Source organism: Chanodichthys erythropterus, chromosome 10 (assembly GCF_024489055.1).
Source record: "Chanodichthys erythropterus isolate Z2021 chromosome 10, ASM2448905v1, whole genome shotgun sequence".
NCBI classification, from domain to species: domain Eukaryota; kingdom Metazoa; phylum Chordata; class Actinopteri; order Cypriniformes; family Xenocyprididae; genus Chanodichthys; species Chanodichthys erythropterus.
In genome coordinates this window covers 24,089,766-24,107,448 of record NC_090230.1, presented here as the reverse complement: position 1 = coordinate 24,107,448, position 17,683 = coordinate 24,089,766, and the positions used below count along the sequence as shown (strand labels likewise).

Genomic DNA, 17,683 nt, shown 5'->3' with positions numbered 1-17,683 from the left:
GTTAGTTCATGTTAGTTAATATATTTATGTTACATTATGAGCAATACATTTGTTACTGAACTTCGTTAACATTAGTTAATGAAAATACAGTTGTTCATTGTTTGTTCATGTTAGATCCAGGGCATTAACTAATGTTAACAAGATTTTAATAATGTATTAGCAAATGTTGAAATTATCATTAAGAAAGATAAATGAATTATCTATATAAAAGTGCAGTTCATTATTAGTTCATGTTAAAGGGATAGTTCACCCAAAAATGAAAACGTGATGTTTATCTGCTTACCCCCAGCGCATCCAAGATGTAGGCGACTTTGTTTCTTCAGTAGAACACAAATGATGATTTTTAACTCCAACCGTTGCGGTCTGTCAGTCTTATAATTCATGTCAATGGGAACACAATCTATAAGAGTCAAAAAAACACGACAGACAAATCCAAATTAAACCTTGCGGCTCGTGACGATACATTGATGTCCTAAGAGAAACTGAGAAACCAAACAGTACTTCTAAAACACCACTATGTCCAACTGCACTCCACATCCGGCTAGTGATGTCTGATTGCACTCTGACAACGGAGTGATCTGTCGCACTCATTGAAGCAAAGCGTAAGACATCACTTCCGTCATCAGAACACATTTTTAACCTCACTAACCGGATGCTGAACGCAGATGGACATAGTGGTGTTCCAGAGCTAAAAAATGATATAAATACTGTTCGGTTTGTCACACAAACCGATCGGTTCGTGTCTTAGGACATCAATGTGTCGTTAATTTAGATTTGTCTGTGCATGTTTTTTTGACTCTTATAGATTGTGTTCCCATTGACATGCATTATTAGACTGACTGACAGACCGCAACAGTTGGAGTTAAAAATCATCATTTGTATTCAACTGAAGAAACAAAGTCACCTACATCTTGGATGCGCTGGGGGTAAGCAGATAAACATCACATTTTCATTAGTTAACTAATGTTAACTAATGAACCTTAAGGCCTGTACACACCGGGACGAATATCTCACGCGTTTATCGTTAGCATTTTTCTGGACGTTTTTTGTGTTCATACCCAAACGATTTTCACTCGCGATGTGAAGAGTGAACGTGCTAATTCGCTGTAGTGCAAATAAACATATGTATGATATTAATAAAGTTAAATAAGATAAAAATGCAGATATAAAATGGCATATGAGAGATAGTAGTCAGAAACGGTAGTGCAAATAAGTCACAATGACAGTAGTGCAAGTGAATGGTAGTGCAAATAAACATATTCATGAAATAGACATTCTTAACTATATTTTTTGAATGTAAAAGAAAAAAACAAACGGTAAAAATACAGAAATAATACACATCTATTGGTGTGGCCAAGAACTGGCAGAGCACCATCCGTGTGTCTCAATCAGCCTAGTTCCTAGTAAAATTCATTTACGCGGTCTACTGATACACGACCTGGGAAGCTAGGGAGCTGTTTGAGACGCAGGGATAGTTTTTAGGGGTCTTCCTCATCTACTTACTTCCTCTTCGTCGTCTTGGTATCAATGTGTGCTCGGTCGGTTGACCGTTTTGTGCTTGAGCGCCACCAAGTCGTGTTTTACTGTAACTTCAGCATCTCCAGGCACGTGAACAAAAGCGCCACTCTCATTGGTCTGTCAGTTTTAAACACGTCGCATCAAACCAAAAAAACAAACCCGAGGCGTTTAAAAAAATGACGCTTTTACGCCTGTTGTTTTTCGCATTGGTGTGCACACTCACATTGGCACCCTTTGTTTAGTCATGAGGCGTTAAACGTCGGCGATAATCGCGTGCGATATTCGTCCCGGTGTACAGGCCTTTACCAGAAAACCTTATATTAGTGTTACTAAAAGTGCTTTACAATTATTTGAGTGCTTATTTTAGCAAGAACTTATTTTTCAAAAACAGAAGATTTCACATTAAGTAGGCTATTTTTAGAAACCTAAAAAAGATTAAAAATGGTAAACGTGCTTCAGTGGCAGTAGTTTTGTAGGGATCCTCTCAGATCACACGATCTCTTTCTTCTGTAAGAAGAGAGAGAGAAATGAACAGTGCTGTTTAGAGTTACAGAAACCCAAAGACAAACCAGACACAATCAGCACATCTGTCATCTATCAGTGATTCTGGTCAATTTATTTGCCATTAGGATTGGGAGTTTGTCAGTGCAGGTGAAATCAAACACAGATCTGATGTAAAGTCAGAGTTCAGTATCTTACCTCATCTCTGTCCACCTCTTTGTAAGGTGTGTTTTTCTCCCTGCCTGCTTTAAAAACATACACACAATTAAACACTCAGTATGGGATAATGTATATATACACACACACACACACACACACACACACATGCATGTATGTGTAATATACCAAACAAAACATAAATTATTCAGTTTATGCTTTAACTGAACTCTCCTGCTATCTTTAAAGTGAATAGCGCAGACTCACCAGTCTGGGTCACATGACCATAAATGATAAAATTACTTCCTTGACCATTGCATGTTGTTCACTTTCATTTGGAACACCATTAGGAATTCACAGAACATTGCTATGACGATCATTATCAGGATAGATCTGACCTTGGAATGCCACGACTGACCAATCAGAATCAAGTATTCTGGAGAGCCAAGTAATAATTTTGCATAAAACATGATGTTTTCCTCTCACTATAGTATCTGTAGGTGATACTTGCCATTTTTAGAGGTCCCACGGCGATATAAAATCACAGCAGCAACTGCAGACACCAGCAGCAGAACAACAGCAACTATTCCTGCTAAAACAGCCGAAGACAGACTTGAATCTGTAGAGATAAAGAGAGACTGTCATTAGTTTGTGTGAGTCTGACAGTGTTTATACCACATTATGACCTATAATGCCCCCTTTTACAAAATGTAATACATGTGTCTGTGAAGTTTCAGCTCAAAATACCTCACAGATCATTTATTATAGCTTGTAAATTCCCATTTTTGCTGTTTTCATGCTTGTGTTTTTAAATGCAAATGAGCTGCTACTCCCCGCCCCCTTTCCAGGAAATGACTTTCTTCAACAGCTCCTGCATGCGTCAGATACTTTACCAAATACTAACAAATCTGCTTGGTTTTGATGATCATCTATATTTTGCTCACAGACACTGCAGCTCTTCTTCATCATGAAAGTTTATTACATGCATTTTAAAGCTATATCAGTTTAAACTTCAAATATACGGTTTTCTGAGCGCACACACCTGAAGCACACACACAGAAAGCTGGCTGACGTCTCGTGAGTATTAAATTAACTTCTATTTCATGTATTATTGTGTTTAAGCTCTCAAATACACACGAGGTTATGTCAAAAACACACAAAGTTCAGAAACACACAGTCAGTTATGTCTGTGAACAGAAACAGCAGGGACAGAAATCGCATGTGTATATTAGATCGGTGGCACATTCCCTTCAAAAACAAAACGAATTCACTGCATCTTCAGCGGCTCAGATGTCAGGAGTAAATGAAGTCTGTTATGTTCACTCTTACCAAACATTTTTGTTGCTACAGCATAGCAATGGTGGACAGTGTACAACTCACTCAGGGCGGAAACTAATACAGCATGTGTCCATCATAGTCGTGGGCGGAGCCAGAGCAATGTGACATTATATTGCTCAGAAAATGAAAACGGTTTGACTGTTGACGTTTGATGGGGATTAAAAAAGGAATAGGTGGATTTTTATCATTATAGGGTGGTTGTGTATACACATACTGACAAAACACATTTATGAATTATGCATAATAGGTCCCCTTTAATTGAAAATATTCTCTCTATAGACCTTATGTAGCCCCGCCCCTTTTCAGCGCTGCGCTTGTTGTCTTTTGACTTCCGGTTTGTATTTCCACAGCGATCTTACGTATTTATGAATGAACTGCTCATTTTAAAATCTTACCGGTCTACTGACATTTGTTAAGATCATCTGCTTTAAACATAACAATGCTCATGATAACTTTCATTAACTCTACAACAGGTAAATCCACTTCACCAGCTAATTATTCTTCAACAGCGATGCCATAGAAATACAGTACAGTCCAAAAGTTTGGAACCACTAAGATTTTTAATGTTTTTAAAAGAAGTTTCGTCTGCTCACCAAGGCTACATTTATTTAATTAAAAATACAGTAAAAAACAGTAATATGTAATAATATGTAATAATTGTGTAATAATATTTCACAATATTACTGTTTTTTACTGTATTTTTAATTAAATAAATGTAGCCTTGGTGAGCAGACGAAACTTCTTTTAAAAACATTAAAAATCTTAGTGGTTCCAAACTTTTGGACTGTACTGTATATAGGGCTACCGCAAAAACGGAAGTTCAAAGACAATTTTCTAAAGATGGTGGCGCGCTTGTTTCTCTGGTAAATTATGTCTATAGACACTGATGTGAAAGGTTTATTCCTCTATTGCAATGGGAAATAATCCATTAACAGTTGAAATTAGGCATACTACCAAATTAACTTTCTATGTTTACAACTAAATTGTCTGTGCTTCAAATCTACGCATGGAAGATCTAGTAACCTACGAGGCTGGCCTCCAGAAATGTCGAGAGAGGCTTTTTGCCGTCTGTCACACTTGGGTAAAGTTGGTTTTATATTCGCACATTCGGACATCCGTATTCAATAGCCTTGTTAATCACACTACATTGGACATTCAGTGGACATTCACAAGTAAATATGCCATTAAAACAATACTTGCCTATTTTGATCGACTGTGAAAAATGTTGTAAGTTGACAATCGTTGGTTGTCAATATCATGTCGCTGCTTAAAATTCGCAAACATTAATTTATTGCACATTTATTGGAAAGTGAATTTATCAGAAGTCTGAATGTGCGAATATAAAACCAACTTTACCCAAGTGTCTGTCACCTCAGGATACTCAAGTTGCCCCTCAACAGATCTCATCATGAACTGTAAATGTGTTTGTAAAGCCACCATGTTTCTGTTTGTCTTTCCACTATCGTGTATTCATAGTTTGTTGAATGATATTTGGAGGGATGATGTTATGGGCTTCCCAAGGCTACAGCATTAATAATTATTTCTGACATCTTGAATTATAAGTATAAGATTGAAGAGTTCAGATGCAAAAGCCTCTCAGTGCCATCTGAAATATTCTCCTAAAATGAGCATTTTTATCAAGCTTGTATGTTTATGTTCAGTTATTTCACTTTAATGGCAATGAAAAGGTCCTATTAATTGCCACTAAAGTGAAATTACTGAACCTAAAAATACAAGCTTGATAAAAATGCTCATTTTAGAAGAAAATTTCAGACGGCACTTAGAGGCTTTTGCATCTGAAGTCTTCATGTTTAGGATAAAGTTTGATAAACAAGATCCTGACATGAAATGAAATGCATGTGTTTGAACGAACAACAGCAATATCATTTTAAGTGAACTATAAAGTCAAGCTCCACTAAGAACAGTTCAGGTATCAGTAAACTGTAATACATTTTTGCAATCTATTAATAGATTAAAAAAAGGAAGTGATAAAACATACTCAAGTCAAACTCCTGCTTCTCCATACGAGGAACATCACTGGTTTCGTCTTGATCAGACAGAGAGGCTGGGAAACACAAACCAACAGAAATAAAGACTTAAGAAAGAATGCAAGAATTGATGAAATCTTTTAATTAAAGATTACAAAGACACATGAATGTAGGATTGTATTTAGGGTTTCTGTAATGTTGTCACGGCTACACAATCTGCACCTTCTGACACGAACACTTACGCCACGCCCACTCGTTCACAATCACCTGAATACTGAACACCTGTGCATCATCACCAGAGCCACATATAAGCACGCCAGTCCCATTCACTCATTGTCTGGTCTTGCACCGATCCCTACACGTCACTCGACCTCGTCTTACCTGAACATTGTACCTACTGTTGTCTTCATCGTCTTCATCTCCAGTCCTGAGTCCTCCGTCATCATCTGTGTCACCATCGTCATCTGCCAAGGAAAGTTTACATTGTTATACCATTCACCAGTTCTACGTGTCAAGATTCTTTACCTGTGTCTTCACCTGTGTCTGAAACCTCTGTTAATAAACACTGTTGCACTTACTTCATCTGTGTCCTCGTCTGTGTCTGACAGAAGACCAGACCTGATGCAGAGCTCTTCAGGCACAGGCGGGGACCGCACCACGGATCCCTTCCTGGAACTGGTCAACGCTGTACGGTCCTCACTCCTTCAAAATACCACAACCACCACACCGTCATCATCAACACCTACTCCACCGCTCACTTCTTCAGCTGCCCCTGCGAGTCCCATGGCCAAACCAGCGACATACAGCGGCGCGGCGGAGGATTGCAGCGGGTTCCTACTACAATGCTCTCTTTTCCTGGAAGCCAATGCTCATCTGTTCACCACCGAAAGAAGCCGGGTGGCGTTCATCATTAATCTATTATCAGGTAAAGCCCTGCAATGGGCCCAATCATTATGGGAATCTAATTCTGCGATCCTTGGTTCTGTATCCTCATTCTGTTCCCAGTTAAAGGAAGTCTTCGGCCAGCAGACAGCTGATTTATCCATTCACGATCAGCTATTCAACATTCGCCAAGAAAGGAACGAAACTGTAAGTTCATATGCTGTGCGCTTCCGCACCCTCGCCTATATAAGCGGCTGGAATGAAACCGCTCTCATCACCGCTTTTCGTCATGGATTACGTGAAGAAGTTAAACAATGGATCGTGGTATATGAAGATTCCCTGGGGTTAGAGAATCTTATCCAAAAATCCATCCGGGTTTCCCAACGACTCGCTGCTTGCAGTCACACCGCTCCCGCTGTAAATCCTCCGCCCGTCTCACCATCTGTCGCGCCTCCAGCACCTGAACCCATGCAAGTTGATACATACCATCTCACCACCTCAGAATGACAACGCCGCATCAACTTAACGTTGTGTTTGTATTGTGGGGGAGATGGACATCAACTACCCACCTGTCCAGTTCGACCTCCTCGTCCAGCGGTGAGTACCATTCAATTACCTCCTCAAACAGCACGCTTAACTAAAACCTGGGTGAACCTAAGACATGGTCAATCTTCTGTTTCAGTACAAGCCCTCCTCGACTCCGGGTCGGCGGGGAACTTCATCAGCCAACAAACCCTCAATCTCCTGAATGCCAAACGTCAACGCAGCCCCGTCGACCTGGAAATAACGACCATACAGGGAAAGCCGCTGGGCCGAGGTCATGTCCGTTACTTCTCCCCCACACTCATCCTTCGCGTCGGTCACTTGCATGTGGAGGACATCACATTTATGGTGCTGGAGGAGTCAACCGCTGACATTATCCTGGGACGCCCATGGTTAAACCAACACCAACCTCACATCCATTGGCCAACTGGTGAAATCCTCAAGTGGGGTAAGAACTGCCATGAACACTGCATCACCTTACCTGTAAAAGTTCTTCAATCATCTTCTTCATCCAGAGAACCACCACTACTGATCCAATCTACCTCAGTTGAAAGTCCAGAAACCCAAGTCCAAGTAACCATTCCTTCAGCTTATCGGGCGTTCCAGGATGTCTTCAGTAAGCGGTTGGCAACTCAACTTCCACCTCATCGGCCATGGGACTGCGCCATCGACCTCCTGCCTGGGGCCACGTTACCAAAGGGAAGAGTATACCCCTTGTCCATCCCGGAGCAGAAGGCCATGGAGGAGTACGTCCAAGAGGCCCTTCAGCAGGAATTCATACGACCATCGACTTCCCCTGCCGCGTCGAGTTTCTTCTTCGTGGCCAAAAAGGACGGAGGCTTGCGGCCGTGTATTGACTATCGCCATCTCAATTCACAGACAGTTAAGTTCAGCTATCCCCTTCCTCTGGTCCCAGCTGCCCTGGAACAATTACGTGGAGCCACCATTTTCTCAAAACTGGACTTGAGGAGTGCATACAACCTGATTCGCATACGGAAGGGGGACGAGTGGAAGACAGCGTTCATCACCCCGTCCGGGCACTACGAATATCAGGTGATGCCGTATGGGTTGTCCAATAGTCCGTCTGTGTTCCAGAATTATATGAATGAAGTTTTCCGAGATTACCTGAACAAGTTCGTCATTGTATACATCGACGACATCCTCATCTACTCTCATCGTACTGAAGACCATGTGAACCATGTCAAACTCGTCCTCCAGAAGTTCCGTGAACACCAACTCTATCTTAAACTGGAAAAATGCGAATTCCACACCTCCTCAGTCCAGTTCCTAGGTTATGTCATCGATTCCAATGGTGTGAAGATGGACCAGGGGAAGGTGGAAGCCATCACTCACTGGAAACAACCCAACACCATTAAGGAGCTTCAGAGATTCCTGGGCTTTGCTAACTTCTACCGCCGTTTCATCAACAACTACAGCATGCTCAGTTCACCACTCACCTCTCTTCTCCGTAACCGGCCCAAGTCTCTGTCCTGGAACCCCACGGCCACGAACGCCTTCCATCAGTTGAAACACGCCTTCAAGTCCGCTCCGATCCTGGTCCATCCCGATCCAAACCGTCAGTTCATTGTCGAGGTAGATGCCTCTTCCACCGGGGTCGGAGCGGTACTGTCCCAGCGGCAGGGGGATCCTCCACGACTCCATCCATGCGCCTTCTATTCCAAGAAGCTATCCCCGGCGGAGCAGAATTACGACATTGGCAATCGTGAGCTCCTGGCGATCAAGCTCGCATTGGAGGAGTGGCGACATTGGCTGGAGGGAGCAAAGGAACCGTTTGAAGTTATCACTGACCACCGCAACCTTGAATATTTACGAGACGCAAAAAGACTCAACCATCGCCAAGCCCGATGGGCCTTATTCTTCACCAGATTCAACTTCAAAGTCACCTACCGTCCAGGAAATCAGAACAACCGTGCCGATGCTCTATCTCGTCTTCATCAAGCAGATCCCGATCCAGAACCTCCAGAGCCTATCCTCCCTCCAGCCATGATCGTAAGCCCAATCCAGTGGACCATCAACCAACAGATCCAACAAGAGAACCTCCTCCAACCTGCTCCGCCGGGAGGTCCAGAGGGTAGGATATACGTACCACCTCAGCACCGTATCACCCTCTTGGACTTAGCTCACTCATCTCCGGGCTCTGGACACCCAGGCAGGAGAAGGACCCTCTCGCTCCTTCAACAACGTTACTGGTGGCCATCCATGCTTCAGGACATCTCCCGGTACATCAAGGGTTGCTCAGTCTGTGCCATCGCGGATACCCCTAGGAGATTACCTGAGGGAAAGCTTGTGCCTCTGCCCATCCCAGAACGACCCTGGACCCACATTGGAATAGACTTTATGACAGACCTTCCTTCCTCGCAAGGATTCACCTGTATACTCGTTGTGGTGGATAGATTCTCGAAATCCTGTAAGCTCATTCCTCTCAAAGGACTACCAACGGCCTTCGAAACGGCAGAGGCACTCTTTCACAACGTCTTCCGCCACTTCGGTTTACCTGAAGACATCGTTTCTGACCGCGGACCACAGTTCATCTCCCGAGTCTGGACCGCATTCTTCCGCCTCCTAGGGGTATCCGTCAGCCTCTCGTCAGGATACCACCCTCAGACCAACGGCCAGACTGAGCGGAAAATCCAAGAAATCGGGAGGTTCCTGAGGGTCTACTGTCACCGTAACCAGGACTGTTGGAGCCAGTATCTGCCCTGGGCCGAATACGCCCAGAATTCCCTCCAGCAGTCCACCACAGGGCTCACCCCGTTCCAGTGTGTGTTAGGATACCAACCTCCCTTGTTTCCATGGTCGGGTGAGCCCTCGGAGATCCCAGCGGTAGATCACTGGTTCCGACAGAGCGAGAGGGTCTGGGACTCAGCTCACGTGCACCTCCAGCAGGCAGTCCGGAGGCACAAAGAGCAAGCTGACGCCCGCCGACGACCCACTCCTCAATATCAACCAGGACAACAAGTTTGGCTCTCCACTCGGGACATCCGCCTCCGGCTGCCTTGCCGTAAGCTGAGTCCCCGGTACATCGGACCATTCACCATCGAGAGGCAGCTGAATGAAGTGACCTACCGTCTCCAACTCCCAGCACAGTACCGCATCTCACCATCCTTCCATGTTTCTCTTCTCAAACCCTTCACTGACCCTTTGTCTCCTCCTTCCACAGAGCCTGGTGATGATGCCGTACCTCCTCCTCCTGCCATCGATGAAGACACCAACATCTACCGGGTGAGAGCTATCCTTGACTCGCGGCGACGTGGGTCCCAACTGGAGTACCTAGTGGACTGGGAGAACTACGGCCCAGAGGAGCGATGCTGGGTTAACCGCCAGGATATCCTTGACCCCAGTCTACTTACCGAATTCCACCATGAACATCCCGACCGTCCCGCTCCTCGAGGCCGTGGTAGACCCCGTCGCCGCCGTCGTTCCCAGCCGTCAGGAGCCGCCCGTGGAGGAGGGGGTACTGTCACGGCTACACAATCTGCACCTTCTGACACGAACACTTACGCCACGCCCACTCGTTCACAATCACCTGAATGAACACCTGTGCATCATCACCAGAGCCACATATAAGCACGCCAGTCCCATTCACTCATTGTCTGGTCTTGCACCAATCCCTACACGTCACTCGACCTCGTCTTACCTGAACATTGTACCTACTGTTGTCTTCATCGTCTTCATCTCCAGTCCTGAGTCCTCCGTCATCATCTGTGTCACCATCGTCATCTGCCAAGGAAAGTTTACATTGTTATACCATTCACCAGTTCTACGTGTCAAGATTCTTTACCTGTGTCTTCACCTGTGTCTGAAACCTCTGTTAATAAACACTGTTGCACTTACTTCATCTGTGTCCTCGTCTGTGTCTGACAAATGTCATATATTTAATTATTCACACAATATTTCTGCTGTAAATGAATGAGCAGAGTCATCAGAAATGCAGTTTTTATGTTGATGAACATGAAGTTAAATGCAGGTTTAATATTATCTATTTTTCTATTCTAATAGAAAAATCATTGATTAATTTTTAATATTTTAATTCCTGGAAGAAAAAAAAAACTTCATGGTGATTTACTCACCAGTGATGATCACACTGAATGTTTTGATGCTGTCATCACGAGTGCTGCTGATCTTTCTTGTGATTTTTGTGCTGTCACATTTGCGGTTTCGGTTTAAGCTTTGCCTTTTGCCTGAACTTTCGCTTCTGATTATTTCTGCTTCATAGTGTCCAGCATGTTCAGATCTGATGTCTGTGATGATCAGAGATCCAGTCTCATAGTCCACCTGCAGTCTGTCTCTGAATCTCCCGCCTTCACCATCATATAAACAGCTCGTATTGGCATGTCCGTTGATCAGAGCTATGCGAGTGTCTTCATAATACCACAGTATCTTGTCATGTAGTTGTTTAGTAACACCAGTGTTTAGAGTGACTGAATCTCCCTCCTTCACTGACACTTTCACCACATCATCACCAAACACACCTGAAGACACAAATAAACAGTTACTTTGTGTGTGTACAGCTTTCACATACATAATGACATCCTGAAATCAGCTACATTGTGGTGACCAGCTAACCATTCCAAAACAGATATAAATACAATAAATATAATAAATAATGTAAATAAATATAATAATTAATTTCTAAATGCAAAAGGTTAAGATTGGAGGTAGGGTTAGGGCTATGGGATAGAAAATATCAATAACTTTTAATAAAAACAACATAATTGAAAGTCTCCATGAAGACACAAAATCAAGCCTGTTTGTGTAGGGGTAGGTTCTGAGCTGCTGTCCTGCAGAGATTAGCTCAGACATACTTGAAAAAGCTAATCAATAACCTTAGGATTACTAAGGATCGAATTTGGTAGAGAAGTTACAGAACAGTGGAGATTAGAAATGACAGTCATTCTCTCAAAAATACGTTTTAACCAATGATGAGTAAAAATTAAAAGAGATATGTGTAGGTGTAATAAGAATAAAATGATCATGTATTATAGCTGTGGTCACATGATATCTTATCAGTCAGCTGCCTTTCATCCTTCACTTCAAATTGTCCCTGCGCATGCGCATATCAATATTACATCTTGTTTCCTTTTAAATATTTGCATTGTTTAAAGGGTAGCTAGATAAAGGGTACGTATACGTATGGATGTTAATAAAGCCTCAATCCACACGAATATGGTACTGGTAGCACAATCTGATAGGTAGCAACCGCCATTTCAAGAACAGAAAAAAATAAATCAATAATTAAATGATGTCTAAAAATACACAGCACGGAACATCGTGACACTTTATAGGCTATTCCTATATAGGCCTATACTAAATTATTTAAACCTTCGACCAATACAAGATACGATATTAGAAGATATCTTGCGAAAATGAACCATGGTTTCACTATAAAAACCATGGTTAAACAATGGTTACTACACACACACACACACACAAACCATGGTTCATTTTCGTAAGGGATGACGTAAACTGAAACTACAAAATGCTTATCAAAACGTCTTACCATCAAGGAGCAAAAACAGCAAAAAATAGCGTCCCATCATTTCATCTGCTGTGTTTATAAGAGTTTATTCGGATAGCTAGTGTTGTTCGTTGATCTGGAGTCTGTAATTGAATCTCTTCCCACCTCACAAAAAAAAAAACCGCAGTTATTAAATTAATTCACGTCACCAAAGTACACCGAATATACATCTAGGATTTTAAAGAACACGTCATATTTATCCAGATTAAATGTTAATAATCGTTATGTCTTAGCATAAATAAGTAATAATAATAATAAAAACGTAGCCTACAGCCCTACATAATGGTTGCTATTCAAAATGAAATCGAAAGCATTGCTTGATGTAAAAAACCCTGTAGGAAAAGGGCACGGAAGTCAATCAAAGGTAGATTCCCAGGTAACAAAATTTTGTTATGATAATGTTCTCAAAATATTCAGTGTTGGTTCTGGGAACGTAAAAAATACACATTTTTACAAGGTATGATGTTCCTCAAACATTCTTTCATCTTAGGAACGTTGATTTGTAACATTCCAAGAACAAAAAAAAAATTCCAGTTTCCTTAATGTTAGTAGAATGTTATTTAAAGGTTAGTATGATGTTCCTGAAACATTCTTTCAATCATTCAAACACCTGCTGTGAACAAACACTGAAAGAAAGAGAAATAAGAACACAACTGTGTCAAGTCAGCAGCTCGTTTAGACATTCATAGTGAAACCTGCTGTACTAACACAAATATAGCACTAAAGATTTTGATTCACTCCACACAAAGCAACTTTTCAATTGAAATGAGCTGAATACATCACTGATTTTGGGGAAACAATCAAATAAGTCAGACAGGCAGGATTTTTACTCTTTATGCTTTATTCATGAACTCTTATAGACTTTTAAACCTTAAACACAATGCAATGTATAATTCAAAATACAGGTAAAATACCTGTAAAATAAAAAAATAGTTAATATTTGTCCTGTTTTTATAGACTTTGAGTGAAAATATTTATATATATATATATATATATATAAAATTTGTGATCAACTGCTGAATATTGTTTTCCACTTAAGAACAGTAAGTATTAAAAGCTGGAGATTGTATAGTGAATGTTGTGAAGTATGTGGTCAAAGCTTTAGTGCTCTTTCAGTGAAGAGCGGTCAGGTTGTGTTGGGGGAGGATTCACACACACACACACACACACACACACACACACACACACACACACACACACTAAACTTTATCTCACTTCTGCTATGTTGAAGCAGTCTGTTTCCAGACATTTCCAGCATTCTCATCTTATAGTGCTGAAAGAAAATGGTTCATGTTGTCGTTTTGTTCTGCTTGTGTTTGAGCAAACTGTCTGGTGAGTAATAAATGTGTTTGATATGTTTGATTTACTGATTAAGTTCATGCTTTAGTTTTTATACTGTTTAAAAACATGGAGATACATTTGGTGTTATTTTCAGATATTTTGAAAGAAGAATATTACTTAAAAATTCTGGTCTGGATTCAGGACTATCAATCATCACAGAATAACTTTAGGACAGATTCAGATTTTCTCAACTTTTCCCATTATGCTCATTTATTTGTTCTTTCATTTTTTTTTTTCCCTGTCTGTGCTGCTGTCTTGTGTGTTCTTCATTTTACTATTACATAGTACTGATCCTAGCAAAGTAAACCAACGTAAAGTTATTTTGGACCCTTAATCTGTGATAAACTCTGTTCTTCAGGAGTGTTTGCTGATGATGAACTGAAGTCAGTGTCAGTGATGGAGGGAGATTCAGTCACTCTGAACTCTGATCTCACTGAAATAGATGATGATGATCTGATTCTGTGGAGGTTTGGAACTAATAACACTTTAATAGCTGAAATCAATGTACCAGATGACAGCATGACTGTATATGATGATGTTCCTGATGGGAGATTCAGAGACAGACTGAAACTGGACAATCAAACTGGATCTCTGACCATCACAAACATCACAACTGAACATACTGGATGTTATGAACTAGAGATCAACGGTGTGAGAAAGAGTTTCAATCTCACTGTCTATGGTGAGGTATTTTTATTTATTTATATATCTTAGAATAAGAGTATATATTATCAGTATCCTTTTCAGTATATTGAATACTTTCCTTTCGACAATATTATTTTTTTTTTCTAATCTTTCTCAGCTCGTCTGCCTGTTCCTGTCATCAGCAGTAACTCTTCACAATGTTCTTCATCATCATCAAATTGTTCATTGGTGTGTTCAGCTGTGAATGTGAGTCATGTGACTCTCTCCTGGTACAAAGGAAACAGTTTATTGTCCAGCATCAGTGTGTCTGATCTCAGCATCAGTCTCTCTCTACCTCTGGAGGTGGAATATCAGGATAAAAACACCTACAGCTGTGTGCTGAACAATCCCATCAGCAACCAGACTCAACATCTGGACATCACTCACCTCTGTCACACATGTGCAGGTACGGCAGTGCTGATATATGTGATTATTTACTGAGCTGATCTCTGTCTTAGATCAGACTGATGCATTCACTTCTGTCTTTATCATTACAGAACTAGACACACACTCTCCTTCTCATCCTACAGTCTCAGTCTTTCTGTTAGCGTTGATCTCTGCTGCTGCTGCTGCTGGATCTCTGTTGATTGTTGCTGCAGTCGGGATATTTTGTATGTGCAGGAAATATTTATCAACTGATCAAGAAGGCAAGTGCTTACAGTTATCTATAAAATTACACTGACCAGAGCTCTTCAGTCCTCGCGCTCAGAAAAATTAATCTGCATTTCTCAAACTGCATCAAAGATAGAAATGCAAATCTGTATTAATTTAATTATACAATAACTCAATAACACAATCGTTAATGTGTAAAGATGCATAAATATTACTTTGAAGTTCATCTTGGTTTGATTTATAAATTATCTGCTGAGAATGTCTTTATAAATTACATGTTGTTTGTGTGTGAGAAACAGTTATACAATATATCAAAATGAATTTAAAACGTGTAATGGAGCATTAGACATATTCGTATTACACTATTAACTTATCATTTAACGTGTGCATTAAAGGGGCTGTATGTAGATTTCAGTAACCCTTGATATTAGCAACACCGGTGGCCGTTAAGTGAACTACAGTAACTTTACTCACACTCAAGCACAATAACATATAGATTTAGAGACTAGAGACTAATAGAGACTTAAGATTATTCAAATGATTTTTGTTGTTTGCTAAAAAGTGAAAAGAAGTTGTAAATATCTTTACATCGATATACAGTTAACGGACAACCCAACGCTGATCCATGCTGCTGAGAGCAATGTTTAGATAAATATGTGCTGCACACTTTCCTCTCAATAACAAAATAAATACACAACAAAAATAACAGTGGTGAGAAAACAGCAGTTCAGAAAGCATCTGATCATAGCGATGTGTTTGCACCAGCTCTGCAATTTCACCAGTAATGTTTACATAGCACATGTTTACATAGCTGAGACATATCACGAGCTCAGGGACGGTTGTTCTTGAGTGCTGCTGCAGAGTTTTGCTCCGACACAACTCACCTTCCTTCACTAGTAATCCTGAACACATCAGCTAAACTGTGCAGGACAGCTGCACTCCAGGACCAGTGTTACACAGATTTTCATGATATGTCCCCCTTTAGGTTTTGTCACAAGCTGTTCAAACATTGGCAAAAAAATTGTGATTAATACATGGGAATTCTTACATATAGCCCTTTTAATGCTTTAACTTTGACAGCCCTAATAATAATACATGTTGTGAAACCACATCTGGTTAAGATTGAATTGTTGAAACAGGTCAGACTCCTGATAAAGAGATCACGTATGCTGAGCCAACGTTCAACAAAAGAAATGCTCATAAAATGGTAAGATCATATATTCCTAAGTTATGTTGTACATCTCTGTATCAGTTTAGCAGAAAGTCAAATGTATGTATGCTTGTACAGTATCATGATACAAAGAAAAACACAATCGCACCATATCAGATATATAAAAGCCATAAGACCATCATTCAATGCAAGAAACACTGACTCGTGTCCCACAATACTCAAGACACTCATTAGGAGCATAATAACAGATCAACAGGTCCATTTATAGGTTATTAATAACCTATAAATAAGGAGTGTTGCAGGTATCTTTGTAGGCCAACCCAGAAGTTAGCACCGCACGGGTTTCCTTGTATATGCAGTGAATGGTTCTGTCCAGGACACCCCCATACAGTTTGTGTAGTTGGTATGACCCACTGGTGTATGGCATGTTGCCAACTTGGCGAGTCAGCATTATAACTCCTGTGTGTACGTGTCTTAATGTTAACTAAAGTTTAACACAGACTACAACAATAGAAGGCCTACATATTTTCCCATTGACTTTTGGAAAATCACTAAAAAATAAGCTCTGTGTTTAACAAAGGGTTATGACACTCACACGTTTTGTCCATCAAGATAATTTTCATAGATGAACATAACTTATGAAGTTTGAAGCCTAACTGCACTCACCAGAAGTAAAATGCTAAAGGTAGGCTATAAACAAACTTCATCACGGTCGCCCGACTTCATTGTCACCATCACTAAGCCTCATTCAGTTTTTATCTAAAAACATTTTCCCAGCACGTTTGAGTTAGAATACTTTATAAGAGCACAATTATGAGCATAATGAAGCTGTAAAAGCAGCTTACATTTTCGGCGTGATGACGTTTAATGTCCCTGACTGCCTCTGTAGTCCCATTTAGCCACTTGTTAGCAACCGCCTTTTTCAAGACACATAACAGCTTAAAAAATCACAAGTGGGGTAATACTGATGTCGTAGGATAAAACGTGAAACTGTCTTGAGCTTGTGTTCACCACAGACCTTATTTCAGCCATTTACCCAAAATCCCATTCAAAAAACCCATCGACTTCAGGGTGATGGAACTGAAAGTGCCCACTTCCGCATTTTGGCCTACAAAATGATGTCATACCTGCACCACACTATTCATTTTCCATAGTATGCATGATGCTATTTCCTGTCTGCTGATGGTAATTTTTGTACTGAAAAACTTGATGAATTCACTCTGAAAATGTGTTAAAATTGTACCTTTAGAGGTGTAACAGCTTGTGATTGGGGCAGTAAAGGCTTATTAAAAGGGACATTTGTTCCTCATTTACCACTTAAGTTTCATGGTATGTACATTTTAGGAGTAGATAAGGTACAAAGCTGTCCTTTTAAGGCTTTACTGTCCCAGAAAGTGATAAAATATTTCT

General features: G+C 40.8%; 1 protein-coding gene and 1 long non-coding RNA gene across 2 annotated transcripts in view; one reads left to right on the top strand and one right to left on the bottom strand.

Moving 5' to 3' along the window:
- Positions 1 to 884: 884 nt before the first annotated feature.
- LOC137028004 (uncharacterized) lies at positions 885 to 2,794 on the bottom strand. Its single transcript, XR_010896142.1, has 3 exons — positions 2,683 to 2,794; positions 2,218 to 2,257; positions 885 to 2,025 (listed from the first exon to the last, which is right to left on the bottom strand). It is a non-coding gene; the product is annotated as an uncharacterized lncRNA (long non-coding RNA).
- Positions 2,795 to 13,727: 10,933 nt separating this feature from the next.
- Positions 13,728 to 17,683, top strand: part of LOC137027993 (CD48 antigen-like) — a 55,837-nt gene continuing 51,881 nt past the window's right edge. The window contains exons 1-3 of the mRNA XM_067396666.1: positions 13,728 to 13,797; positions 14,165 to 14,488; positions 14,609 to 14,890. Of these exons, the coding sequence (XP_067252767.1) occupies positions 13,749 to 13,797; positions 14,165 to 14,488; positions 14,609 to 14,890 (655 nt within the window). The 5' untranslated portion in view covers positions 13,728 to 13,748. The remainder of the gene's footprint in view (positions 13,798 to 14,164; positions 14,489 to 14,608; positions 14,891 to 17,683) is intronic.